This window comes from Tenrec ecaudatus, chromosome 4 (genome assembly GCF_050624435.1).
Source record: "Tenrec ecaudatus isolate mTenEca1 chromosome 4, mTenEca1.hap1, whole genome shotgun sequence".
NCBI classification, from domain to species: domain Eukaryota; kingdom Metazoa; phylum Chordata; class Mammalia; order Afrosoricida; family Tenrecidae; genus Tenrec; species Tenrec ecaudatus.
The window spans coordinates 173,074,826-173,102,771 of NC_134533.1; the positions used below are offsets into that span (position 1 = coordinate 173,074,826).

Genomic DNA, 27,946 nt, shown 5'->3' on the forward strand with positions numbered 1-27,946 from the left:
TGCTGAAGCAGCAGGAGGAGGCTGACGAGCAAAGCGGACAGTGCCAGCTCTGCGGAATGTGCAAGCTGTGAGCTGGTTGGTTTCCAGCTATTGATTGTTGTGACTTGGAGTGCACTCAAAGCCTACAGCTTTCTAACTTCGTCCTATTGTGACAAGGAACGAGCGATTTCTGTACTTCAGTTTTCTTTTCCGCTCTTTTGAGAGAATAAATTCATAAGTATTAGTTCTCTTTGTTTTGTTTTATCATGATAATATAAAGGAAATACAATACCACTGAGTTGGAAAAATTTTAAATTGCAATGAGGCTGATGTAGGAATTTATGCATGTTAACTGAGTGTTACATTTTTCAGTCTTCATCTTGGGAAGGTATGATTATTCTTCAAAACTTTTTTGGAACTCAGTACTACAAAGAAGTTATGTTACTTTAAAAATACCTCTGATGCAAAATAGATAAATTGCATTTCCTTTTTTCTTTAGGCATCTTTGTATGATGGTGGATTATATAGCCCATATGGGTCTCGAACTGTAAGTCTAACCAGCGGGAAATAGGGAAAAGGTTGATGATTTTAGGTGGGCTCATTTATTTTCAGTGAGAAAGTCATTTAGTCTGATTTGTCAGTACTCTATGAGCAAGAGCCATGCCGTTTATGACTGTGACTGTCCCTAAGCTGTGAGAAGAATACCTTCTGGAAGTCACAGTTTAAAATATGAAGTGGGTACAAATAGACACAAATAGAAACATTCTCTTTCCCTGCTGAGGAGGAGGATGGGAGCAGCACTTCTTAGAACACCCCTTTCTTTCTTCCCTCTTTTAACGGGCTGGTTGATCTGTGGGTGGGAGTGAGGTAGAGTCCCAGACGGGTGATTTTACCTTTACCCTGGGAACCAGGGTCATATGTTCCTAGCTGGAAAAGGAGCTGTGTACGGTTATAAACCTTTCTTTTTGGAAACTTTATAGCCCTCTGAATACAGTTATTACTCCTCGAGAACAAGTTCAACTCGGAGCAGTCCTGTGGTGAGCTGTCGAGCCTTGTCGCATGCTTTTCAAAACCACCTTGGTTGTTTCATTCATCTCTGCTCACAGTTTGGAATATCGTGGATGTGATGTGCTGCACTCTGTGCCTGCATTAGAGCTGTTCCTCAGCACACAAACAGAAGCACTAATTTGTCCTAATCGGTAGTTTCTGGACGAATGCGATTTAGCATGCAATTTTTAAAAACAAGTGTGCACTCGTGTCACTAAAATTCCTGGAGCTTTTAATATTTAATTGACATTCATGTGGAACATACTGTCTTTTTGTGGTGATAGTTTATGAGTTGGGTAGCCTATGTTTCGCTCTCTTTATTGTTTTACATTATGCTCTCTCACGTCAGCTCCAATTTTTTATGTAAAATACAATAGAGATAGTTCTAATCACGGAACCTTCTGGAGTACTAGAAACAGTTTTAATTTTTAAGGAAAGCCCATAGTAAAAGTTCTCTGACTCTCCTCTCTTTTCATTCCCCAATCTTTGTTCTTATGTATATTCCAGAGATTTTTAATTCAGTTTTGAATGTCCTTTATTTTGAATACAATTGAGGGACTTCAAAGGTTTGTTGAAAAATGGAATTAAGAAAGAATGAAGTTTTTTCATTAACTTTTTAAAGCTCCTTCCTACATAATATTCTCTTTGATATTTAAAAGTTGGTTTTTAAAAAATAAGCCATGCTGTTAGTTTGTTTTTTTCACTTGATGTCTTTTGGAGATTATTTTCTATTAGTATATCTATTAAAAGAGCAATATATTATCTGTAGTGTATAGACTATACATTTAAAAATTCTTCTTTTTTTGCTACTACAAATCTTTTTTTGCCTCTACAAATCCTTGTACAATGAGCATTCATATCCAGGTATATTTTTTGTGTACTTATGGGTAGATCAGCAAAATAAATTGCTAACCATAAAGTGATGAGATCAAAGAGCATATGCATTTATATTATTATGTATATTGCCACTTTTCCCACATTGTATTAATTACATACCCCAAAGCAAATGAGACTTTAAAGTGGTTCCTTTTTTTTAAAAATCATTTTCTTGGGGGCTCGTGCAACTCATCACAATCCATACATCCATCCATTGTGTCAAGCACATGTGCGCATATGTTGCCATCATCATTCTCAAAACATTTTCTTTCTACTTGAGTCCTTAGTATCAGCTCTTCATTTTTCTCTCTTCCCTCCCCCAAAAGCAGTTTTTAAATGGCCAAGTGAGGTTATATTTTGGAGTCCATCAGTTGAGTTTTATGGGCCTTCTTTCATATCAATATGCCTGGCTCATTCTCTTATCATTTCCAAAGGGTTTTTCTAAGATGACCAGCCCTATGTTAAAAAAAGGAAATCACGCAAATGTTTATTGTTGAAGACTTTTTTTACGTAATAAAGGAGTTTATTTTTAAACTTACTCTACTTTTTCAAAAATCATTTTCTTAGGGACTCTTACAAATCTTTAACAATCCATCACTCAATTGTATTAAGCCCACTTGTATATATGTTGCCGTCAACATTTCCAAAACATTTTCTTTCTACTTGAACCCTTGTTGACCTTGTTAATACAGTTTTACATTGTTATAATACTTAGGCTGGGCCACACATTTCATGTATCAAGTATGGTTTCCCTATGCAAACAAAACGATAAACTATTTTCAATCAAATGTAGAATCTTGTGTTCATATTTTATTTGTAAGTAAGATTCAGAGTTCTTATTTTAATGATGTCAGAATGGCTCCTTAGTGATGTTAGAAGCATGGTCAGAATGGAGAAAAACTAGATGCCAGAAGATGAATCTTCTGCTGGTGAAGTAGACAGAAGTTTGCTTCATGTAGGGTGCTGTTGGAAATGCTTCTACAAGTTGCATAGCAGTGAATGAAAGAATATAAGAATGATCATTTAAGTGTCCTAGCTGGTAGGAAATTCTGCCTTTGACATATTATTTAGTATTTTCTTTTCTTTCTTTTTTTTCTCACAAATGAAAACATTAAACATACAAGAGGGCTTCAGAGAAGTTCATGAAAAATTAATTACATTGTCTTTAAATTCCATTATCCCACGGACTATTTGAAGCCCTGTTGTATTTCTTTTGACCTCCTTGGTGTGGGATCCCAAAGAGGTGGGCCTGGAGGTTCAAAATTTCTAATTGGTTTTGGTCAGTTTCACCACCACTTCAATTAATGTAAATAGGGAAAAGTTTCAATTTCATCTTTATTCTTTTTGGAATTTTTTTTTGCTTTTTCTTAATGAAAGTACATTACTCTCAGAAATAGCCTTTTCTGCTTAATGATGCATTGTAGATCATGTTAATGATAATGCTTATATAGACTATTTATATACTTCCCCAAACCATACCAACTGAGTTTGCAGTCTCCCAAGATCTGAAGTGAAGCTCTGTCTTTTTCATTATCTGCTTTCATATCTATAGTGTACCGACGATGACACTGAGAGCATTGCGTCTTCAGGTCGTGCCAGTTGTGGGCGAAGAGAGAGTGTGGTGAGCAGGGCTACATGCAAATGTGATCATTTAAAAATCATAGCACTATCTTATTGCATGGTCTCCATTGGAAAGTGAAATGTGCTTTTAATAACAACAATTTCTACAAAAATGTTATCCTGAAAATCCATTCTTGGGGGACTGTGTACACTTTCATTAATAACTTGCCTTTCCATACTTCACAGTGTAAGTCAATGAGTATTTCGGTGTTTTCATTTTTTTATTCCTTGTTGATATTGTATGTATGTACTTAGGTACATTTAGTAAAAGAAAATTTCTCAAAAACTTCACATTGTATAAAAAACTCTTAAGTACATTGGTGAAGTTGGTGTTAGTTTAGAGCAGTGTTTCCCAAAGTAGGCACTGGGACAGCACGGGTGTGTGTGTGTGTGTGTGTGTGTGTGCGCGCGCGCAAAAACACACCCCTGCACTTTATCCAGGATTATGGGCAATGATAAAACATTTTTCATTGCCAAAGGGCTAGTGAGTAATTTTTTTCCCCTGAAAAGGAGGCCAACATATATGTGGTTAACTGAATTGGTAGTTATGAATCACACATTTTGTCTAGTAGAGACTTTAGGTAGATATCTCTCCTAGAAACATGACTATTAATGGTGGTGCATGTCTTAAACACAGGAGACTTACTGGCCCTCATGCACTAAATGATCTACAGCATAGACTTCTAGTTAAAAGCTTATTTTAAGGAGTTGCTAGATTATTTAGGAATCTATTTTCTTTCTCTTTTGAGTAGGTTAATTGCAGTGTTTCCACATTTCATTTCATAACCTATCATACAACTAAAATTTTAAAAGATTCCCAGTATACCACGGGTTTTAACTTTTCCTTTTTTCTTAACTGTTTATGGCCCAAAGGTTTCTGCTGCTGATTATTTTAGCCGCTCCAATCGTAGGGGCAGTGTTGTCTCTGAGGTGGATGACATCAGTATCCCCGATTTGACCAGTGTGAGTGTATTGCATGGAGTGGTCATATTGTGTCACAACTTGTGTCTGATGGCTAACACTTCAAGATTTTAAAATTAGGGACTGAATTTACTGCTTAGGAAGTATTTGTCTATATTAACATGAAATATATATATATATATATATATATATATATATTTATAAATATATATTAACATGATATATATATAGTGGTACCTATCTTGATGTGTTCTGATGTTTTTTTAAATCTGTGGAAATTTGCCCCATGCAACCATTTTCGGTAATTGTCAAAATTCATTGCTACTGTTATTTCACTCATTCTTACCCCTCCCCTCTTTTTTACCCTTAAATTATTTTAAAGAAAATCCTAGATGTATTATTTAACTTAGTTTAGTATGCATCTCTGAGAATATTTTGTGCCATTATGAAATTTAAAATAAGTTCTTAATATCTCATGTGCAGCATGTATTCAGATGCTCTTGATAAGTTTTGCCTTCCCTTTGGTTTTAGTGATTATTAAAATTTTAGATAGCCTTTGAAAGGTCTCTAGAGCTATGTAGGTCTCAGTAACGTGCTATAACTAGGAAGAATTGGAGTGGATTGTGGCATTATCTGAAGTCAGGCAAGAAAGACTAGATAGAGATGCCCTGGTGCATTTGTTATCCTGATGGAACCCCAGCCAGCAGATCAGGACCTACCTGATCTTGAAGTCACTGCCCAGTTTCCTCTTGTGACCCATCCTTCATTGCTGGCATTAGTGTTGGTTTGCCCAAGAACCAGCACTGTCCTGATTATTGAGCACTTTGGGAGGAAATGAGAGGCATTGTTTAAAAATTAGAAAAGCTAGAAATGAATTTTTAAATGAAGAGGTAGCAATGATTTTTAACTAGCCCTTCACTGATTATTATAAACTGTCGTAGAGTCAATCTCAACTCAGCGAGCTTATAGTGAATTAACTCGTTGGCAGTAAAGTTTTTGCAGTTTTTTAATGATTATATTTTAATATCAATTTCTGAACTAATTTAATCCCAACATGTAATTTAAGTGTAGTTTTTAGGTATTCTAGATACTTAATATAAAGCTTTAGAAAACAGAGACTCAATTCTTTTAAAATAGTGTCTAATTGTTTGGTAGCACCCTTTTTCTTCATAAGTATAGACAAATTTAAATCGTGTTTACTTTTTCTCTTACAAACTTTGAATTCTGTCTGCCTATAATTTATAATTTCTGAATTAGTGATTATGTCCTTCTTATACTTAACTCCTCCTTGACAATATATTTAAGTGACTACATAGAAGTGAAAAGGTTAGCAGTTTTAAAAAATGTCCTGCCACATTGGGCCTCCACTCAAGTACTCCCTCAATGCAAGAATACTTTCTTCTATTAAATTGGCATTCTATGATGCTTACCTTCCCGACACAATCACTGAAGATAAAGCGGGTGAATAAGCAAATGTGGTGAAGAAAGCTGATGGTGCCCGGCTATCAAAAGATATAGCGTCTGGGGTCTTAAAGGCTTGAAGGTAAATAAGTGGCCATCTAGCCCAAAAGCAACAAAGCCCACATGGAAGAACATACCAGCCTGTGTGATCACGAGGTGCCAAATGGATCAGTTATCAGGTATCAGAGAACAAAAAATCATATTGTGTGCTCACCTCCCCCGATATGATCACCGAAGACAAATGGGTACATAAGCAAATGTGGCAAAGGAAGCTGATGGTGCCCGGCTATCAAAAGGTATAGTGTCTGGGGTCTTAAAGGCTTGAAGGTAAACAAGCGGCCATCTAGCTCAGAAGCAACAAAGCCCACATGGAAGAAGCACACCAGCCTGAGCGATCACGAGGTATTGAAGGGATCAGGCATCGTCAGAACAAAAAATCATATCATTGTGAATGAGGGGAGGAGTGTGGAGTGGAGACCCAAAGCCCATTTGTAGGCCACTGGACATCCCCTTACTGAAGGGTCTTGGGGAGGAGAGACGAACCAGTCAAGGTGCAATGTAGCAACGATGAAACATACAACTTTCCTTTAGTTCCTGAATCTGGTTACAAATCTGGCTAGACCAGGGGATATACACTGGTACAGATAGGAACTGGAAACATGGAATACAGGGCAGATGATCCCTTCAGGACCAGTGGTATGAGTGGTGATACTGGGAGGGTGAAGGGAGGGTGGTTGGAAAGGGGAACCAATTACAAAGATCTACATATAACCTCCTCCCTGGGGGACGAACAACAAAAAAGTGGGTGAAGGGAAACATCGGACAGGGCAGGATATGACAAAATAATTTATAAATTATCAAGGGTTCATGAGGGAAGCGGGAGCAGGGAAGGAGGGGAAAAATGAGCTGACGCCAGAGGCTTAGGTGGAGACCAAATGTTTTGATAATGAGGGTAATGAATGTACAAATGTGCTTTACACAATCGATGTATGTGTGGATTGTGATAAGAGTTGTTTGAGCCCCTAATAAAATTATTTAAAAAAAAGAATGTACTAGCTTCTAATAAAATGATTTTTTTAATGTCCTGCCTTCTGCTAATTAAATATCCTGTGATATAAACACAGAGCAAGAGTTGGCAAATCTAATCAGCTCCATTAAAAAAAAACATACTGTGAGCCAATGGCTTTTATATTTTTAAATAGTTTTATGAGTACTTATGTAAGCCCTAGTGGTACTGTGGGTAAGGCGCTGGGCTCTTACCCACAAGGTCAATGATTCAAACCTGCCAGCTGTTCTTTAGAGGAAAGATGAAGCTGTCTACTCTGTAATGACTCATAGTCTCAAAAACCCAATTGAGGGTCATTACATGTCATAAGTAACTTGACAGCACTGGGCTTTTGTTTTATATACTATCCTGAACTCGTGGCTCTTGGGAAAACCTAAAAATTTGACCTCCCCAATCTCTAGGGCAAGTAGCATTCTCTACATGTCCTTTAAAGAGTGCACTATAATTAAACCTGGGAGAGACTTGTGAAATGTGGACTTGACTCCTCTCTTTCCCACTCTTTAGAAAATAGCTGGAGATAAGAATTTTCAAGTAATACCCTGATTTTAAAATACTGACAATGAATTCACAATTTTAAATGACACTTACCGGCTACTCTTTTGTGGTCCCAAAATATATTTGTAAAATTACGGTTTATAATTTCTGAGTTTGGAGGTGCTGATAATGGCTATCAGCCCTTCATTGGACAAGACTAATGATAGAGTATTTAGGTTTGCTGTAGTTCCTTGTCAGTTGTTGCTATGTTTTAGCCCAGTTTTTGAAGTAAGTCCATCACGTTGAGGGTTTTCCTCTTTTTCACTCACTTTCTAGTTTACTGAGCATGATGTCCTTATCTAGGGACTAGCACCATCTGAAAACATGCCCAGAGTACATTAGATGGAGTCTAGCCACTCGTGCTTCTAAAGAGCATTCTGGCTGTACTTCTCAGACAGACTTATTCATTCTTCTGCCTGTTCCTGGAACTTTCTACTTGGGTAAACTCATACAGCCTTTGGAGCACATTGGCCCAAAGCTGTACATCATTTGCTCTCTTGATAGCTGCTTCCATGGAATTGATTGTAGCTCCAAGTTAAATGAAATCCTGGACAATTTCAGTCTTCTCTGTTTATCCTGATGTTGCATGTGATATAAATAATACTATCTAATAATGTTTAATATATGAATATATGAATCTCTTCCAGTGAGTTAGCCAGCTAGCTGCCTTCTGAATTGTTTGGCAGAGCTGAGTAGGTACTTCCAGCATTGCATTTTGCTTTAGGAAATTATTAATTATTCTTTGCTTTGGTTGAGTATCAGATTTTCTTTTTTTCAGTTCTTTCAGAATCCAATTACTGCATTGAAGAAACTGTGCAATACATATTTGATTAGAATAATATACCTTTATACCCTCTTATACTTAACACAATTAAATTTTATTTTATTTCAAAGCCATTTCACAGTCTGGCCTACTCTGCGGGTCATCCTTATGAACAGTAGCTTGTCATTTCATGGAGTTGTGTGGGTTGTGTGGCTACTGGAACACCAGGGACTTTTAGGATGTCAGCGACAGCACAGGATTGCAGACTCAGGAGTGAGAAATGAGTCTCTGGCCAAGTCACTGCAGCCAAAGTGACTGGGCTGCGGCATGGTTGCTCTGAGTATTTTTGCTGCTTTAACAATCCTTGAAGTTTGGCGCATGATCAGTTTGGATTGCGACAATTGGGATGTGACAGAAGAACCCTGCATAATCATCATTTTGAACTAGTTCGGTGTTGCAACCTCTGAGATGCAAGACTGTTTCCAGTAGTTTGTTCATTAAAAAATGGGTGAGTTGGGGGTCATTTTTTGAGAGGTGATATGAAGAAGGATTTATTTCAATAGTCTTAGCAAGAATGCTTATCTTTCTGAATGCTGCTTGCTTTTCTCTTTAACTCAGTAGCAGACCAGAGTGAGGAAATGTTCTGAAGAGAGTTATCCAGTTTACTCAGATGTAAGACCTCTTTCACCTTTAAGGATAAGGTGTTAGTAGTAGCCTGTGTGTTTTGCTAGTAGAGATGTGATAGGGATTGTTCCTTTTTATGGCAGTAACTGTCAATTACTGAAGAATATATTTTAATCACTTAACTGCTTTAGAACATTCTACATGCTGTAAAAATTTCATATTATAGCAATTAAGTCTAAAATAGTATTCCCTTACTGCTGATCATCATAATAAAATGTTTGCGAGAGAAAATGAGCATGATGAATATGAGTGGGGGGGGGGGAAGAAAACCTGGAAAAACTTTTGAAATTTTATGGTGAAGTGATGTGAATAAAGCTAGAAAGAAGAATATTTTATGCTTTAATAATTAATTGAAGGTTTCAGACATATTGTCTAGCTTGGGCCAGGTGGGAAGGTTGAGCTAGGAATTGGAGTCTGGATATACTTCCATTTAGTTGAAACGCTATGAGACTTCTTTTGTTCCTGGTGGTAACTGGACAGCATTTGAAGGTAAATAGTATAAGCACTGGGATTCAAACGCATAAAACTGAGGTTAGATTCAGTTCTGCTATTTGTGTCAGCCAAGTTTAACCTCGAGTTTCTTTGCCCTCAGCTAATCAGGTAAGGATTTAGACTAGACCTCTAAGGTTCCTCCCTTCTGAAAACACTTTGTAGAACTCCTTTAAGGCTTATGAGATGATTGTTTAACTCCATTATGGTATGTCCAGATAATAGGATATCATGCAGCTCTTACAATAACTGAAAATTAAATTACTGCTGAGGTATACCTCTTACTCTCACTCATCCAAAAAAATTTGAGTTCTTTTGTATGCCAGGTGCCATTCTTGGTATTAGGAACACAGGGAAGAATAAGACAGACATTAACCTTATAGCCTGGAGATCATACAGCAAATAAATAAACATGACAGTGCTAGGTAATGATAAATGCTGTAAAAAATGAACTATAGTACTTTCTGTAATCTCTGGGACTTGTAAGGGGAGAAAAAAGATGTACAATGTGTGTACGATAGTATCGTTAGGCGTTTAAAAAAGGTTGGAGATTGCGTTTGCAGTGAGAGATTGGAGGTGGGAGGGTGGGTGTATGACAATATGAAGAGAGGTCACCTACTCATATTCTTTTCTGTGAATTTATTTTGGGTGGAAGGACTACATATGTATGTATTAAACAACTTATTCCTTAATGCGATAGGAGACATTTTAAAAATAATTTGTCCTTGTTATAGTTGCTGAGAATACACACAATAATATGCACCAATTGAACAATTTCTCCATGTACCATGAAGGGACATTGATCATGTTCTTCAAATGTGAAACCAGTTTCAACGTCTTTTTCTGAATCATTTCTACCCAGTTCATGTAAACGCACAGCTCTCTGACGATTTCCTTCCTCTAACCTCTCACGTTGCTGTTGTCAATCTGATTCCATGTAGTTCTTTAAAGGAGCACAATGTTCAAGGTAGACATTCTTTCCAAATTACACTAAACTAGTACTTGGTTTGAAGAAGATGTCAGGGGACATAGTTGATTTAGGTTTAAAGATTATCTCAGGGCCATAATTTTTGGGGTTTATCCAGCCTCCACGATTCCAGAAAGCCTGGATTCCATGGGAACCTGAACTTGTAGACTCTTTCCTCCTTTCCTCCATAGAAGCTTTGCTCAGAATGTCAGTCATGGTAGCTGGGCACCATTCAGTTCTTCTGATCTCATGGCAAAGGAGGACAGTTATTTATGGACTCAGATAGCCAAACATTTCCGGGAAATTTTTGTTTGATGATATATATGACCTGCTGTATTCTAATCTGAACTTTTTTGCTTAATTGTTGTCCTGAGCAATGCATCTTGTGACCTAATAATGTTTTAAAATAAAAAATTTGATTGTTGGTTTCATGACACTTTCCTTTTTTTATATATACAAGATTTTTTGTGTATACATACTTGTGCGAGTAACCTATTTATATATAGTTTTCTTTAATGTGTTTTAAATTGCATAAAAAGAAAATATACCTAAGAGGAGTTGATACTAAGAGCTCAAGCAGAAAGAAAATATTTTGAAAATGATGATGGTAACACATTGTACAAATGTGCTTGATACAGTTGATGTTTGGAGTGTTATAAGAGCTAAAAGAGCCTCCAATAAAATGATTTATTAAAATAAAGAAAGATGATGACAACATAAACAAAAGAAGAAGAAGAAAATATACCTAATAGTCTTAAGCTTTTGAGTAGGTACAGTTTGCTTACTTCATGTCTTTCTTTAAAAAAAAAACAAAACCTTCATGTCTTAGCATGAGAACAAATGTTCCTGACATTTTGTTTTATATGCTTTGACTTTCAGTTTTAGGGTGTTTATTTTAGGTCCCAAACTTCTCTGAACTTGGAGAATTCAAATGAGTCACCCCCACCCCACCTCCCCACCTCCCCACCAAAACCATGCCAAGCATCTTTCCTGATTTTTATCTGTTCTTTTCTAGTTGGATGAAAAATCTGACAAACAGTATGCTGAAAATTACACAAGGGTAAGTATACAAATTCCTAAGGGAATTAAGTTCCCAGGGTCAATTAATCTTCTCTTTCATTCTTTAATATACTACAATTGGACTTCTTCCTCCCTTCCTCTGTTTCCTTTACTTGACCCCCTAAAATTCCTTTGGAGTTGAGTCATGGGAAGCACTGGGAAGAGAAAAGGCACTGGAGTCGATTTTCTTGCATGTCCCTTTTGTAGCTTTTGGCTGCTTTTGGATTTCTATTCCTCTAGAAATTGATCCCAAGATGCCATTAAACACTGACAATGAAGTGGATTTTAGGAATGGTGGTGACACATTCAGAGCTGTTTTTCTTTTATAGATGAGCTATTTCTTTAAGAAAGAAATCATTTCTAGGAGTTCCTTTGTAAAAAAGTTTCTTCTGGAAGTAGTTTTAGGAAGTCATCTACGGAAAATGATTTGGCAAGATTCATTTTATGATATACCCTAGACAAATATACCTGTTGGGTCCAATAGCATACTAAATAATGTGAGCCATGAATGTAAGCCACATATGCAGTTTTAAGTTACTTAGACGTTAGTTCCATTAAATGGGTACAAAGAAAGCAGTTAAAAAAGTGTAAATAGGTAAAAATAAAAAGTTTTCATAATGTATTTAACTTTATCCAATCTATCCAAAATGTTGTATTTCAACATGTAACCCATATGAAAAGTTGTTATAGAATATTTTTTCATCTTAATCCCAGTACTAATACTTAGAAATTTGGTTTTTATTTTATACTTTAAAGCTTTGGACTAGCCACATTTGAAATGCTCTTAATGAGTGGCTCAATTCAACCTCACTACCACCGACCCAGTTCCATCTCATAGTGACCCAGTAGGACAAGGGAAAACTGCCTTTGTGGGTTTCCAAAGTTATAACTCTTAACTCTTTAAGAACGCCTTGCCTTCCTTTCACAGAGGTCAGTAGTTTTGAATGGCTGACCTTGAGGTTAGCTGCCCAACTTGTAACTCCTGCCACCAGGGCTCCTTAGTGAGTGGCTGATGATTAGTATATTGGACATTACAGGTTTATACCATTGACTAATTAATCACATACTCTTATTTTTAAACTAAGGGTGGGGTGAGCAGCCTAAATTTATAGTTGTTCAGGTGCAAATAGTATCTCCAACTTAATCAGCAGTGTATTAGAAACATTTTTAACTTACAAGAGTAGGAATTTAAGAGGGAGACTACTAAATAAACATACCAGTTTTAAAGTTTTAAAATTATTTATCTTAATGTAATCTGATATGCTTATCCCCATGTTGTTTACAATATGGCAAGATAACTTCAAATACAAAAATACATCCCCCCCCCAAAAAAGCAGTCCTATTTTAATTGCTGTCCATTATAAATGCGATCAGGAGTTTGAGTTATACTTGGTGTGGCTCCGAGCCCTCCTCTCGACATCCCCTCCCCAAAGGCCACACCCATTGCCTGTAGACTGTGCTTGTGCCTTTTCCATCCATACGGTGTGAATATGTCCCATCTGAACCTGATACTCTTTTCCAGTACTCTCCTGGGCCCCCTTTTTAATTTCCCCAGCAAATGCATTTTAAAGAAACAAGATTTGGATGTGTCATCTTTTTTTCCTCCCTAGCCTTCATCTCGAAATTCTGCCTCAGCAACAACCCCTCTAAGTGGGAACTCTTCCCGAAGAGGAAGCGGGGATACCAGCAGCTTAATAGATCCAGACACCTCATTAAGTGAATTGCGGGTAAACGGCAGTTTTTGGTTTGTTTTTTCAAAAGTCTTTGGTCTCTTTGTAGTAATCTGGAACTTTTAACTTCTAATGTGATTTAGTAGGGAAAATAAAGTTAATGTAGTTAAAAAATGTGACCTAGATGTTTCTGAAAGGAAGGCAATTGTTTTTGTGGTTTTTTTTTAATTTCTCTTCTGCTAATTCACAAATGCAAAAATCTTGGTAAAATATGTGAAAGTGATTTTCTCAGAAATAATTCAGCATATTTTAAATGGAAAATATGTGAGTGTATAGGGAATCAGACTCTAGGAATTCTTAGTCTTTTGAGCCATTATTTTTATGATAATAGAGGTGTGATAATAGTTTCTGTAAAAGAAATGCCTGAAGATAATAAAAAAAACCACATTCAACCCATTTGTTGAGTACACATACTTGTTGAAAGTGTAAAATTTTAAATTCTATTTAAATGCCTTTTTGTGTAACCTACTATGTGTTAGGAATGGGGTAGGTAGGGGTTGTGAGAAAACTTAATTCATTCCTTCAATACCATTCCCACTTGGCCCTGTAGAAACAGACGGTAAAATAGAGTCTGGCATTCAGAAGCTCACCATCTCTTAAGAGAGGGAAAGTGGTAAAAACCAGGTCAGGTGGGAATAAAGTTATTGCAAACATAGGTCCATTTAGGGACTACAGGAAACCTCATTTGAATTGGATTAGAAGAGGTAATAGGATTTTCCTTGGAGATAGACTCTGAGCTTAGGTTTGAAGGAAGAATAAAAATTCACAGGTAAAGAGACTGAGACTCCTACACTGGAGTGAGAGGACTTTTTCAAAGGGATTCACATAGAGGAAAAGAAGATGATCTGTACACCCACGTTGCCAGTGGGAGGGAAGGATGGGACTGGAGATCAGCAGCGATGGCTTAGAGAGAAGAGTGGCACAGTAATGAGGAGCCACATCATGGTGTAGTCTTCTATGTCGGTTTGAGAGAACTTCAGTTTTGCCTACAGTTGTAGGTTCTTAAATAAGGGAATGATGCGGCTTGATTTATATTTTTCAAGATGACTTTGATCCTGGTGAAGGAGGCCAGGGGAACACTAGTGTAGGTTCTGAATGAGGGCGGCATTGCAGTGGAAACCAAAGACTGGATGGGGACACAGAGTGAGGGATTGGATATGAGGGTAGGAGGGAAGGGAATAGAAGAAATCAGATGCCTTTTAGATTTCTGGCTTGAATGACAGGAGCAGGTATAACAGCATTGTCAGATCTGGCAGCAAGATGGACGATAGGGACAGTGTAGGGGGAGGATGTGATGAGGAGGTCTGTCTTGCCAGCATGCGTTATCCGGAAGGCAGATGAAGAACTGGGAGTTATCCTTTGTGCCTCTGGGAGTTGAATCATGGGAGATTGAGCATTCTTTTTCACCCTCTGTCTATCGATCCTACACATACCACATCACGTCACTAGTTCAGGGAGAAAGGAAACTTAAAAGAGAGAAACAGAAGATGGAACCCTGGGATGTACCCACTCAGACTCTGATGATAGTCGCTCAGAGCATAAGCGAGGGAAGTGGCTGAATGCCTGAGAACCTGATTTGGGCCCATGATCTTTAGTGGATACTCTATGGCCCAAGGCCGCGTGCTGTGGCTGAATAATGAAGGTCAAATGAGCAAGTTAATATGGGAGGAGGGAAGTTGGTTGGGCAGTAGGTAAAGATTAAAAAAGAGATTTTTATTTCCTTTTAAAGGAAACAAATTTTCATTTGTTGGATTGAGCAACCAGGGAAGGTTTAAATTAAGGAAGTTGAAGGGATAGCTGTCAGAGCAAAGTAGCGAGTAATTGAAAGGGTAGTTCAGGGTTTCGATGAAGGGATGGATGCACCGGAGCTGGGGGTCGGCACAAGCAGTAGAGCATACCGTGGGAGGTGGTGTCTGAATAAGATTGTATAGGCAGGGTACAAATAGGAGCCTGGGGTATGAACTGGGTTGCTTTGAGAGTAGGCTTGGAGAGGTAGAGAAGGTTTGGAACAGTGACAGTGAAGAGAGCTGACCCAGGCTAGTCTTGCCACAGCTTGACATGATCAAACAGACAGACAGAAACCCCCCCTGTTGCCATCGAGTTGATTCTGACTCCTAGTGACCCGACGCCCAGCTTTGAAGGTGTCCATATTTCCCGAGTCCTTATATGTACAAGGCCTAAGTGTACTGGGTATGCAAAGGCAGGTGAGAGAAACTCTTGTCCGCAGGTGCCACAGTCTAGGCGGGCGTCCTCAAACTGTGGCCCTTGGGCCACATCCGGCCCGCCGGGTGTTTTTGCCCCGTTTGTTTTTTTTACTTCAAAATAAGATATGTGCAGTGTGCATAGGAATTTGTTCATTGGTTTGTTTGTTTTTTTAACTATAGTCCAGCCCTCCAACGGGTGTGAGGGACAGTGAACCTGGTCCCCTGTTTAAAAAGTTCAAGGATCCCTGGTCTAGTGAAGTGAAAAAGATAACAGGGCAAAGACTTCCAGCCTCAGCTTTAGCTTGCTATTGCTAAACAACTGCCAATTGTTTTTCTTAAAAGAATGAGCTCCTTGAAGGAGTGAGACTATTGTGTCCCAGCACCTGGCTTCTAGAAGGCTCTTAGGGAATGCCTGTTGAATGAATTAATGAGTAAAAGACAGACTATCCTACCAAGGAGCGGAGTGAAGGGAGCAAGGGAAGTACATACAGTACAGTAAAGATGTATGAAGTATGATCAGCTTTTGGGAACTGAGCCTGCAAGTCCATAATTGTGGTTTGTGCGCTGCAGCAATTACCTTCTATCAAAACCAAGCTGACGCTCAAATTCACTGTCATAGCGAACCCTGTGGGACAGGGGTTCCAAGGCTGTATACCTTTACCTGAGTAGCACGTCTCCTCTTCCTCCTGCAGAGGGACTGCTGCTTTCAACTGTTGATCTTGCAGTTAGCCCAGCACCTAACCCACTAGACCCCCAGAGCCCTCAAACCATCAGAATAGACCATACTTAACAGGGACAGGCACAAAGACAATATTTTCCATTTGAAATCTGCCCTGCTGTCACTTTTCTTCTAAGGATTATGGTTGACATTTCGAGCAATGCTTTTATCATTTAAATAGTGTCTTCAGGATAGGCTATCTCATTGGACATTGTGTTATAAATATTAAACATTCCTATTTTTACGACTTTCAAATTAATTTTAGTAACAAGTTATAGAGGACAACTTTGTTCATATCTACTTATTACACTTTAAAACATTTACATGAATCAATATAATGTGTTACTAATAATTTCCGATATACAAGCTAAAAGCATTCTATAAGCTAGAAGTTATATATTTAAATGGCATTATATAAGCTAAAATTATAGATTATGTAAAAGCTTTATGTAAACTAAAATTACTACATTTAATGAACATTTAAAAAATGTTTTAAAATGTTGCCATTTATGTAGCTTTTTCCCCCACAATCAGCCCTACCCATTTGTTAGTGCTGGTTCAGTAGGAATCAATGCTAAGAACAGTTTAATGATCTACATGGATTGTTCCAGACCCTCCCCAGTCCTGTTTTCACCCAACCCCTTGGCCCATTTCAGTTGTTTAGAATGAGAGTTATGTTTGTGTACGTGGCTTTCTTTGCTTCTATTTAGTCTGGAATATATGAAAATAATTCACATTTTCATCTGAATCTTTGAAAACATATGTTTGTGCATGGTTTTATGCAATGGTTCATTCCTATGTCCTACAGGATATCTATGACCTTAAGGACCAGATACAGGATGTAGAAGGGAGATACATGCAGGGGCTTAAAGAGCTAAAGGTATCAGGGCCCATTCTGCAGCCCAAGCATGCTCTCTGTACGCAGAAGTGTGGTAATGGCAGCTTCGTAAGTTCTGTTAACTCCACCGCACATAGCTTTACTAACAATGTTTGTCTTTCAAGCATGTGCTTAACATAATGCGTAGGAGAGGTGCACTTGCCGTCTCTGCTTACGTGCTTCGTATAGTTTGAGAATACTCAGTGAAAGATTGTACCTTAAAGTTTTTAAACCTTGTAAAATGTTTGTGTGTCGCTGGAATCTGAGCCGTACGATGAATGAGGCAGCCTCCTGTAAAGGTATCTTTATTGCGGCGTGAACGTTAGAATTCTTCTAAGCCAAATGAAAATGTGCTATTACCTACTTCTGACACCAAATTCAAGCCAGTCAGAATCAAAACCAGGGAGGAGGAAGTCGGGAAGAGAGCTTTAGTATAAATAATCTCCTCTTCGGAAGGATCCTGCGTTTTCTTCTTGCTTAGATTTTTTTTTTTTAACCTATAGGTCAAACAAGATTAAACAATTCCAAACCAAACCAAACAAAAAAGATTATACAAATCCAGTGCTTTGAAGAATTTGTAGATAAATTCAAGCAGACCATCTCTCTTCCGAGCACACCAGTTTTCAATTTAAATGTACTTCTGGGACAAACATTTTGGTTGTAAGTGACACATGCTATTTTCCCCCCATGCTTCATTATGAAGTTCACACCTAATACATTATGTAGGAACCAAAGTTTTCTAACCGTATAAAGAGAAACACACCCCAGCCTTGTGAACAATGGAAAGTGAGACATTCAGAATACCGAGTTAGGACAGAACAAGGACATCATGGCAGGGTTTCCCCAGCCGCCCCGGGATGATATGAAGTTGCCCAGCTACCAGCCACAATTGGTTGTGATCCATAAGAACTCACAAAGACTCAAGACCGTAAAGGGTGGCATGTCCTGTGGGAGTGGCCTCGGAAGCCTGGGTGCTGCTGATATGTCAGTAAACATGAGAAGAAGTAAGTGCTAATTCACTGATGGTGCTTATTTAGTCTTGTTGCTCTAATCTTAGACTTAAGTCATCCCCGCCCCGACTTTTTAAGCCCTTAGAGATAAAACAGAAATATCTTGAACCAAGGGAATAAATTCCATACATTAAAGAAATACTTCTATATCAGTCTTATATCTAGCATATTGTATCAGAAAAGTGATCACTTAATTCAAAGATGTTCTTCCAAGCTTTTTATTTTATGTAAATTATTTTCTTTACCTTTTATATCTACGATTCATTGCATTCTTTGAAGGAGGTAAAAATAACAGTAAATTTATTTGAAACATCTCTAAATTTATGCCAATGTACAGTTGAAATTGACTTCAGGTTACATTTATATTGGGGGTGACTCTTGCAGGAAAACTACGAAACTCAATCAACAGTTACCTGGTGATGTGATATAGCCTGTTAAAAAGGATGCTGGATCATTGCTGTGGTATTTTTCCTGATTAAGCGTTGTCTGCCTTTGGCATGCTTTTGTCAACCTACCCACCACTTGTTCTGTCTTTTTTAATTTTTTGTTCAGAAAGCTGATCATGTATTCCTATTATAATGTTTTCCACATGCCATATTCTATAGTATGCAATGTAACCTAGAAAATGCAGTAAAATACAAGGGAGTGTCCAAAGGCTTGTGAAAAGATCCATTATCTTTTAATTTCAGTTTTCTGTGAACTTTTTGAAGCCTCCTTGTATTCATTGACTACTTACTTAGCAAGTTCTCGGCACCATGCTGTTTTATGTTCACCGTATCAGTCTGTGTAAAGGTTTAGAAATCATGATCAGTCTTGTAATCATAGGCAATTTACCCAAGTGTATTTTGAGATGTTGAAGACAAGAACTTTGTCTTACACATCATTGTAAATGCTAATTATCTGAGGTAATCACTTGATGCAGTCTTACTGAGTCATTCTTAAGTTTCATTAAGCCCTGCTGTGTACTTCTTTGCAAACATATTAATTATTTTGTTGGCCTAAGTGATGATGACTTGCCAGGGCATGTTGTTCTTAAATGTTGCTCATGCTCTGATTCCTGGATAGGAAGAGAAATGTCTTTAACTTCTGTGCAGGACCCAAGAAGGACCCTTGAGGAAGAACTGACACACTGTTGGTGGAAGTCTTGCCATCAGTGATAAATTGTCATGTTTACAGAGTCCCGGCAATGCAAACACCTGAGACTTGAAGATACCATGCCCCTGAATCAGTTGGCTCACAATCTAGTTGAGGGTTTTGGTCACAGGATCATCAAGGTGTGTTCTGGGAGCATCTAGGCATAGACATCAAGGCTTACACACTAAGAACCCCTAGCTCCCAGACTTTGTGCATCCCACACCATTTGGGGAGTTGTTAAAGTAAAGACTTCTGGACGCTATCCTTTGGTTTTCAGATTCAGTGCATCTGGGTTGGGGCTTGAAGTTTTACATTTCTACCCAGTTCCCAGATGGTGCTGAAGTGCTCATCTAGAACTCATACTTTGAAAATCACTTCGTTAGAGGCATTTAAGTAAAACTAATTACTAATGATATCACATTATCTAGAAAAACAGTTAAAACCTTATTACGTTAGAGCAGTTTTGTGGCATATTTATATTTAAGGGACGTTAATGTTCCCTACAGTTTTCCCTAAAATTTATTATCTCCTTATATCCAATACTTGGACTATCTTGGAGTCTGGTTTGCATGCAGTTATGCTCCTTGGCTTGAGCTGTGATGAGGACTGTATTAAAAATTGTATATTTTATCTTGGTTTGGTTGGGTTGGAAGTTTATAAAACAAATTAGTTGCCATGATTTACATATAGATTGTTCTGTGGCATTGATTGCAACCTACAATGTCAGCACCTAGCCCATTTCTACTTTTGCATTTCCCATTTTCATTCACCCAGTTGTTCTGCCCCTTTTCTGCTGTCTTAACTTTGCTTTGGGGCAAATGCTGCCCTTTATGTCTCATATAGTTGATTGTTCTGAGGAGCATATCTCCCAGGATGTTATTATCTGCCCTCTCGGGATCTTTTCATGTGGCAGCAAAGGGATCCTGGGAATGACTTCCAAGTTTAAGTTACAAAGGTATCTAAAGCTTACAGCCTCAGGGCTTCCATCAGATCAGTAAATCGTGAAGTTTAATATTATCGTACATCTTTCCCCACTCTATCTGGTATTCTCTATTGTGACCCAGACCACACTGGTTGTGGGGAGTTGGGCACAGTCTAGTTCTTTTGGTCTCAGGTTAGTGGAGACTGTTGTTCATGTGGTCCATTATTCTTTGGGACCAATTATTTTCTTCATTTAATGAGTTTCTTCACTCTTTTTCCATGCAGAAAGAGATCAGTAGTTAGAACTTATATAGTTACATGTAAGTTTTTAATACCCTAGTCACTACTAGCCAAAACAGGATGTAGAACTTTGTCATCATTGATAATGTTAATTGAGCTAATTGGGATGAGGACTTTAAAAAATGCTATTAGCCCTCAGATGAATCAGAATAATTCTAAATTCTGTATTATATTAAGACACTGTTGTATTTAACTGATAGACCCTCTGATGCTATGACACTTATTCACCTTTCAGGCCTAGAAGCGAATAATGGAATTTTTTCCATAAGCCTTTTGAAGTATCCCTGTGTTCTTTATTTTGATTGTACTTCTTCCCAATTCCAGTTTTAAATGTTGCCTGTTACCACAATTCTGAGTTGTTAGGCGTTGTTAACAGTTTTATTGAGATATAATTTATAATCCATATAATTTATCTGTATAAAGAATACAATTCAGTGTTTTTTAGCAGTCATGGGATTATACAACCATCTTTAAAGTGTCCTGTTAGGACACACCCACCATTCCAGGAGAAATGCTGACCCTAATGTTTGTAGTCCTTCCCCGCTTCTCCTCCCCAGCCCTTCCCCACATCACTGGGCGAACAAACACTGATCTATTTTCTGTCTCTGTAGACATGACTATTTTGGACAGTTCATATACATGGAATCATACATCATTTTTATGATTGGTTTCTTTCACTTACCTTACTGCCTTTGAGATAAATCCAATTGTAACACATTGTAGTGTGAAGTGGTATCTCATTAAGTAATTATTTTCATTTTTCATGAATAATATTGGGTATTATCTGTCGTGTTTATTAGCCATTGGTTTATCTTCTTGGAGACATGTTTATTCACATTCTTTGCCCATTTCTGAAGTGAATTTTCATTGTATTATTTTGTAGTCGTCCTTTTATATATTTTGGATATAAGTCCCTTCTTAAAGAAATGGTTTATAAATATTTTCTCTCATTCTTTGGATTGTCTTTTCACGTTGTCAATGGCCTGTCTACAGCACAAGTTTTTAATTTTGATAAAATCTAATTTATTTTGTCTTTGGTTGCTAGTGCTTTTGCTGTCAAATCTAAGCAACCATTGCCTACATCAAAGTAACAAGGTTTACTCTTCTGTTTTCTTCCTAGAGTTTTATAGTTTAACTTTTATGTTAATAAAGGCTCGTGGTCCACTGTGAGTTAATTTTGGTTTTTAATGTTAGGGAAGGGTCCATCTTGCTCTAACATTATTTGTTGGGAAAAAGCACTTTTCCGCTTCATTGAGTTGTCTGGGTAACCTTGTAAAAATCATTTCATTATAAATGTCAAGGTTTTGAGTGTAGTTCTGTTTCATTGATATTAGTTTGTTAATAAGCATTTGTACTAGTATTTAAAATTTTTATTTCCATAAAGGATTGCTTTTTCTATGTGAAATGCTTTTCATTTTCAGTTTTTTTAAAACAACAATTAGTAAGTAGTAATCTCCTAAATCAGATACAATTATTTAAACAAGCAAACAAAACGAGTCTTGTAAACTCGTAGGCAGAAAACTTTGAAGAAGAAAACTTCAGGCATTTATTGGTAGTTCCTTTTTATAATGACTTCAATTTGAGTAATTGCTAACAAAAAACCACTTCCCCATGTTTGTTATCATTTTCATGTAGGAAAGGAAAGTGCTGAAAGCAAACATTAAGGCAATGGAAAAATTCAAACGAGTGCAAAATTTGTTTCTGTAGACTGAGATTGCATTCTGTGTTACCACTATGTTCTGAGTACCTACACATTGGTAAAATCTATAACAATTTGGAAAATATTAATTATTTTGCATTCTGAGTCTTAAAAAATGCCTGTTGTCTGCATAACTTTTCCTGTTGCAGAGGCTGCACTACTGCGCGGCTTTATTTTCTTGGAGAATAGCAAGTCCATGAAGTTCCGAGAAAGGCATTTATGGCTTATTGTCGCCTTGTTTCGTGTGCATGTTACTAAACAAGGACTTTCCTAGACTGCTTGAATTTTGCAAGAATGCATCTTCATGTGTTTGTGCCAGTGCTATGACTTCCTGTGCCTACTGTATGTCACCTGTAAGAATATTCTAGATTCCAGGGTGATGGTTTTGACTCTCATTTAGGAATCTCTGTCTGAAGTGGAGGAAAAGTACAAGAAAGCCATGGTCTCCAATGCACAGTTAGACAACGAGAAGAACAATTTGATTTACCAAGTAGACACCCTCAAGGATGTAATTGAAGAACAAGAAGAACAGATGGCCGAGTTTTATAGAGAAAATGAGGAAAAATCAAAGGTAATTGCTCAACTTTATCGTCCTATTCTCTTGGTCAAAAAAATAAATAAAAACCTTCATTTAAAAAGTGGTAAGGTTAAAAAAAAAAGTGGTAAGGTTAATAGAAGATTGCAAACTACTTGGGAATGGTGTTTCAGTCAATAGCAATGGTCCAGGAAATTGCCAGATCACCATAAGATATCAAACAAAACCCCCCCCAAACTTTTGTTTTTGTTCTAAAGAAAAGCTTTATGTATCTGAGATAGAGTACAAGTCATGTTTGATCAGTATTGTCTACTCTTAATTGAAACTGTTACAGCAAGTTACTAATTTCTTACTATTTTCTGGCATTCCAGGAAGCTCCAAAGGTTCTATCTCAATGAGATGGTTAATTTTTTTTCAGAACCTGTAAACCATTTCTGAGAACTCACTTACCGTATGTACTCGAGTATAATCTGACCTGAATATCAACTGAGGCACCTAATTTTACCATAAAAACTGCATTAAAATGTGCTGAAAAACTCGGCTTATCCACGAATATATACAGTAGTAAATGACCGGAGAGATGTCATCAACCTTTAAACCAGTTATTTCAAAGTGGCAGTGCGGTGGGTCAGACATCGATAGATGTGTATGTTTCCTTTAGGAGCTTGTAAACTTTATTCTTTAAGAAGTACAGCTGTAAAATAAAAGCCACTGTGTAAGTTTCAGATTTTCCCAGATCAAATTGGCTTCTCTTAAAAGTTTATTGAACTTGAACTTTATAAATGTTGATATCAATGTAAGCAGTGGACAGATGGATGTTATTGCCAGAAATGCATTGGCACTGCAGTGCCAGCGTAGAGAATCCAGAGCGAACTTAGGATGTATTATTAATGAATTACTATAGTAATAATCTGAACTGGAACAAAATAAAGAAGCTTTTAATGTTACCTCTATGTGGCTAGCATTTTAACTATAGTCTTTATAGGGTTTAAGTGGAAAATGTTAATTACAGGCTATTTTGGTCACATTGAAATAGGGGTGAAGTCAGATAGGTGGAAGGGTTCTCGGTGTTTTCCTGTTGGCCAACAGTTGCCATTGAAGAGTCTGACTTGGTTGCAATGAGGGATTTCCTCCGTGACTCATCCTCCAGCCCATCTCTGGAGATCCTCATCAAGCACAGTCTTGGAGTTCTTTGTGAGCCCTCTCACATTTTCCATGACTACTTATGGCTCTCTTTACTTTCATCTGATTAGAAAAATATTTCATGATAAGTATTTAATGATCAGTCAGCATTTGTGGTACACTCAGCTGCTAATGGAAATGTTGGCAATTTAAAACACACACACACACACACACACACACACACACCAGTGCTTTGTGAGAGAAAGATGTAGCAGCCTAATTTCATGAAGATTTACCTTCTTGGAAACCATATGGGTAGTTCTATTCTGCATTACAGTTGCTATGAGTTGAAATCAACTCAGCAGTGGGTGTGGGTTATTGCTCAAATGAATTCTTATCTTCCATCTCAGCACATGCCCTTGAGCATTATTAAAACTGAAGGTCCTGTAGTTATCTATTGTCACCAACTTAGGATACCTGAGTACACATGGAAGACTTTTTTTAACCATGTAAAACCTGTAAGCTGGGTCTGATACTCTGTAAGTATCAGGATAACATCTTGTGCTTTCCGACCCTCATCGGATGCGACTGTCTCGGGTAGTAGAAGGCTCAGAGCCCCTCTGGTATATTTCATTAGAGCAGCGGTGGGGGGGGGGGTGGGCTACAGAAGGACCATTCAACAGCAACAATATTAATTTAAATTCAAATTACTTTTAACGCTTGTTTCTGGGATTTTAATAAATGTATCTTACATATTTTTATATCTACTATAGAGACAGAATGGCTGGAAATGTCTTTAAGTGTGTTATTCTCAGTAGTGATTCCTTTTCATGGGGAATTCTTTTTTGAAACACATCTAAATTTATTATGTAAAGAGCCGTCACGAACTTATCACATCCCAACAACCTCCAACCTGTGGCCAATTTTGCCCTGTCTTCTACTGCTCCCTCACGGAATTCGACACGAGCCATTTTGAGACATATTCTTCTGACAGCCCTGGGAGCTTTCAGTGCTCTTCCCCAGCACACGGACTCAGGGCCTTGCTTCTCCTCGCAGGTCTTCTTATCACTGTCCAGCTCTCACATGTGAATGAAGCGATTGAAAACCCCATGGTTTCCGTCAGACCCCTCAGTCCTCAAGGTGACATCTGTACTCTTCAGCACTTTAGCGTGGTTTCGTGCAGCAGATTGCCCATGAAGTCATGCTGTTAGTTCACTTGTAAGGTTTTTATGTAACTTCTTCTGTCTAACATCTGTAACTGCTTTACCCACACTACAATTCCCAATCACAAAGTCCCTGGAGATGATAGTAATTATGTTACATTCTGCTCTTACTGCGTTATCCCACATTACCCAGAATAGTAAGACCAGCACTCCCACCAGGAATTTAATTACTGAAAGTAGTTAAAACTTTTGTTGTTATGGTTGCCACTAGGCTATGTATGATTAAACTCTTGTTTCTGAAAATTACTTAAAGATGGTTTTTCTGAGCTGATGTCAAATAGAGAGCTAATGTTTTGAGAATGATGATGGCAACAAATGTACAAATGTGCTTGACACAATGGATGGATGGATTGTGATAAGAGTTGTATGTCACCGGAGACACACTATGGGAATTACGCTGGATCTGATCCCACCCCATCAAGGCAAAACAATAAAGGGGTGCAACAGAACAAGGGAACGGAGCGGTGAGGTCCCCAGGGAATGCTGAAAGTGGACTTTGAGCCCAGGGCGTGGTGCCCCAACAGACTGGACTGGAAAACACTCCTAAAGGCCAACAAACAGTCCTTGAACTAACTGCAAGTTTTTTTTTCTTGTTGTGTTTTGGGGTTTTTGTCATTGTTTTGTTGTTGTTGTTTTGTATGTTGTGGCTTGGTTTTGCTCTGTCTTGTTTCGGTGCATGTTATTATCTCCACAGGTCTGTCTAAATAAGACAGGCTGGATGAACAATCTGGAGGAGAAAACACGGGACCGACAGTTCCGGGGGGTCATGGGAGAGAGGGAGGTGGGGGGAAAGATAGTGGTGTTAACAAGCCTAGGGACAAGGGAACAACAAGTGATCCAAATCCGTGGTGAGGAGGGTGTAGGAGGCCTGGTAGGGCGTGATCAAGTGCAATGTAACAAAGAGGAATTACTGAAACCCAAATGAAGACTGAGCATGATAGTGGGACAAGAGGAGAGACAAAGAGCTTGGATGCAAAGGGCATTTATAGAGGTCTAAATAAAGGCATGTACATATGCAAATATATTTTTATATGAGGATAGGGAAATAGATCTATGTGCATATATTTATAGGTTTAGTGTTAAGGTAGCAGAATTGCAAGAATATTTTTTCTGTTAACTTGGAATTCTACGATGTTCACCTTCCCAACATAACCGCTGAAGACAAAACTGGTGAATAAGCAAATGTGGTGAAGAAAGCTGATGGTGCCCGGCTATCAAAAGATATAGCATCTGTGATCTTAAAGGCTTGAAGGTAAATAAGCGGCCATCTAGCTCAGAAGCAACAAAGCCCACATGGAAGAAGCACACCAGCCTGTGCGATCATGAAGTGTCGAAGGGATCAGATATCAGGCATCCTCAGAACAAAAAAATCTCATCATAGTGAATGAGGAGGGGAGTGCGGAGTGGAGACCCAAAGCCCATTTGTAGGCCACTGGACATCCCCTTACAGAAGGGTTTCGGGGAGGAGACGAGCCTGTCAGAGTGCAATGGAGCAACAATGAAACATACAGCTTTCCTCTAGTTCCTAAATGCTACCCCCTCCCCCATCATGATCCAAATCCTACCTTGCAATTCTGGCTAGACCAGAGGATGTACACTGGTGCACAGAGGAACTGGAAACACAGGGAATCCAGTGTGGATGATCCCTTCAGGATCAGCGGTGTGAGTGGTGATACTGGGAGGGTAGAGGGAGAGTGGGTTGGAAAGAGGGAACTGATTACAAGGATCTACATGTGACCTCCTCCCTGGGGGACATACAACAGAAAAGTGGGTGAAGGGAGACGTTGAACAGGGAAAGATATGACAAAATAATAATTTATAAATTATCAAGGGTTCATGAGGGAGTGGGGAGCGGAGAAGGAGGGGAAAAAATGAGGACCTGATGCCAAGGGCAAATGTTTTGAGAATGATGAGGGCAATGAAAGTACAAATGTGCTTTACACAATTGATGTATGCATGGATTGTGATAAGAGTTGTATGAGCCCCTAATAAAACGATTTTTTTACAAGTGCCTTCTGATAGACTAGGATTATAGAGTGAAGTGCCCTTTGGTCATTATTGTAATACTTGCCTAAGCAGAGTACAGGACAAGGGACCTTGTGGCTGAGAAACTGAGGCCCAGAGAAAGACATTCTTCCTGGCCTAGCTGTAAGGACACACTACTGAGAAAATAACTGTATTCTTAATGTTTCTGATTCTGAAATGTATGTAGTCTGTTAACTTCCCTCATAAACTGCCTTAATCATAAAAAAATTTTTTTAGAACAACAACAAAAAAAGTTGTATGAACCCCCAGTAAAATGATTTTCAAAAATATATTAAAAAAATAAAGATGGTTTTTCTGTCCTTATGCTATCAACTGGCTGGTTGGGCCATTGCATTTTATTTTAAACATTCAGGAGTTGCTTATGAAATTTAATTTCTTGTGTTATGTAAAATCATTAAGTAGTTTTTAAGTTTGATTTACAAAGCAAGTATCTTCCAAGAATTTCACATCTTTTAACATCATGTGTGTGTGACTTGGAAAGTGTTAACAGTGTAAGTGCTATCTTGTGCCCTGGTTTTCATCACCTTATGGCTGTGGTGTATGGAGCTCGCCATTACCCTTCTTCAGTATTCAGAATTACCCTAGCAAGTGCATGTCCACATTGTTTATTTTCCAGTTTTTAGTAGTGGACAGTTGTTTGCAGTCATTTTCCAAAACAACCCTTTAAAAATATCCCCTGCACACAGGTAGCTTTGTGTTTATAAAAGTGGGAAAGCGTCACATAGGTTGCACTGTGCATCAAAGTGTAAATGCAGCAGTTATGGCCTATGCCCTTCCCTGTGTTTACATGTCCGATTCTGCATTCCCCCAAATGGTTGAGTGGATCTTTTTCCTTCTGCATGTCACTCCAGAGTTACTGTATATACTTCAGTATAAGTCAACCTGAATAGCAACGCAGGCACCTAATTTTACCACAAAAATTGCATTAAAAATGTGCTGAAAAACTCGGCTTATCCACGCG

General features: G+C 38.1%; 1 protein-coding gene across 11 annotated transcripts in view; it reads left to right on the forward strand.

Moving 5' to 3' along the window:
• LRRFIP2 (LRR binding FLII interacting protein 2) overlaps positions 1 to 27,946 on the forward strand; it is a 120,453-nt gene that overhangs the window by 68,561 nt on the left and 23,946 nt on the right. For 6 of the 11 annotated variants that reach the window (XM_075547074.1, XM_075547065.1, XM_075547069.1 and 3 more), the window contains 3 exons: positions 11,423 to 11,467; positions 13,077 to 13,193; positions 22,460 to 22,630. In XM_075547074.1, coding sequence (XP_075403189.1) covers positions 11,423 to 11,467; positions 13,077 to 13,193; positions 22,460 to 22,630 — 333 coding nt within the window. Of the gene's footprint in view, positions 1 to 11,422; positions 11,468 to 13,076; positions 13,194 to 16,926; positions 16,999 to 22,459; positions 22,631 to 27,946 lie in introns of all 11 variants that reach the window. The other 5 variants (XM_075547063.1, XM_075547064.1, XM_075547067.1 and 2 more) reach the window with 1 other exon arrangement.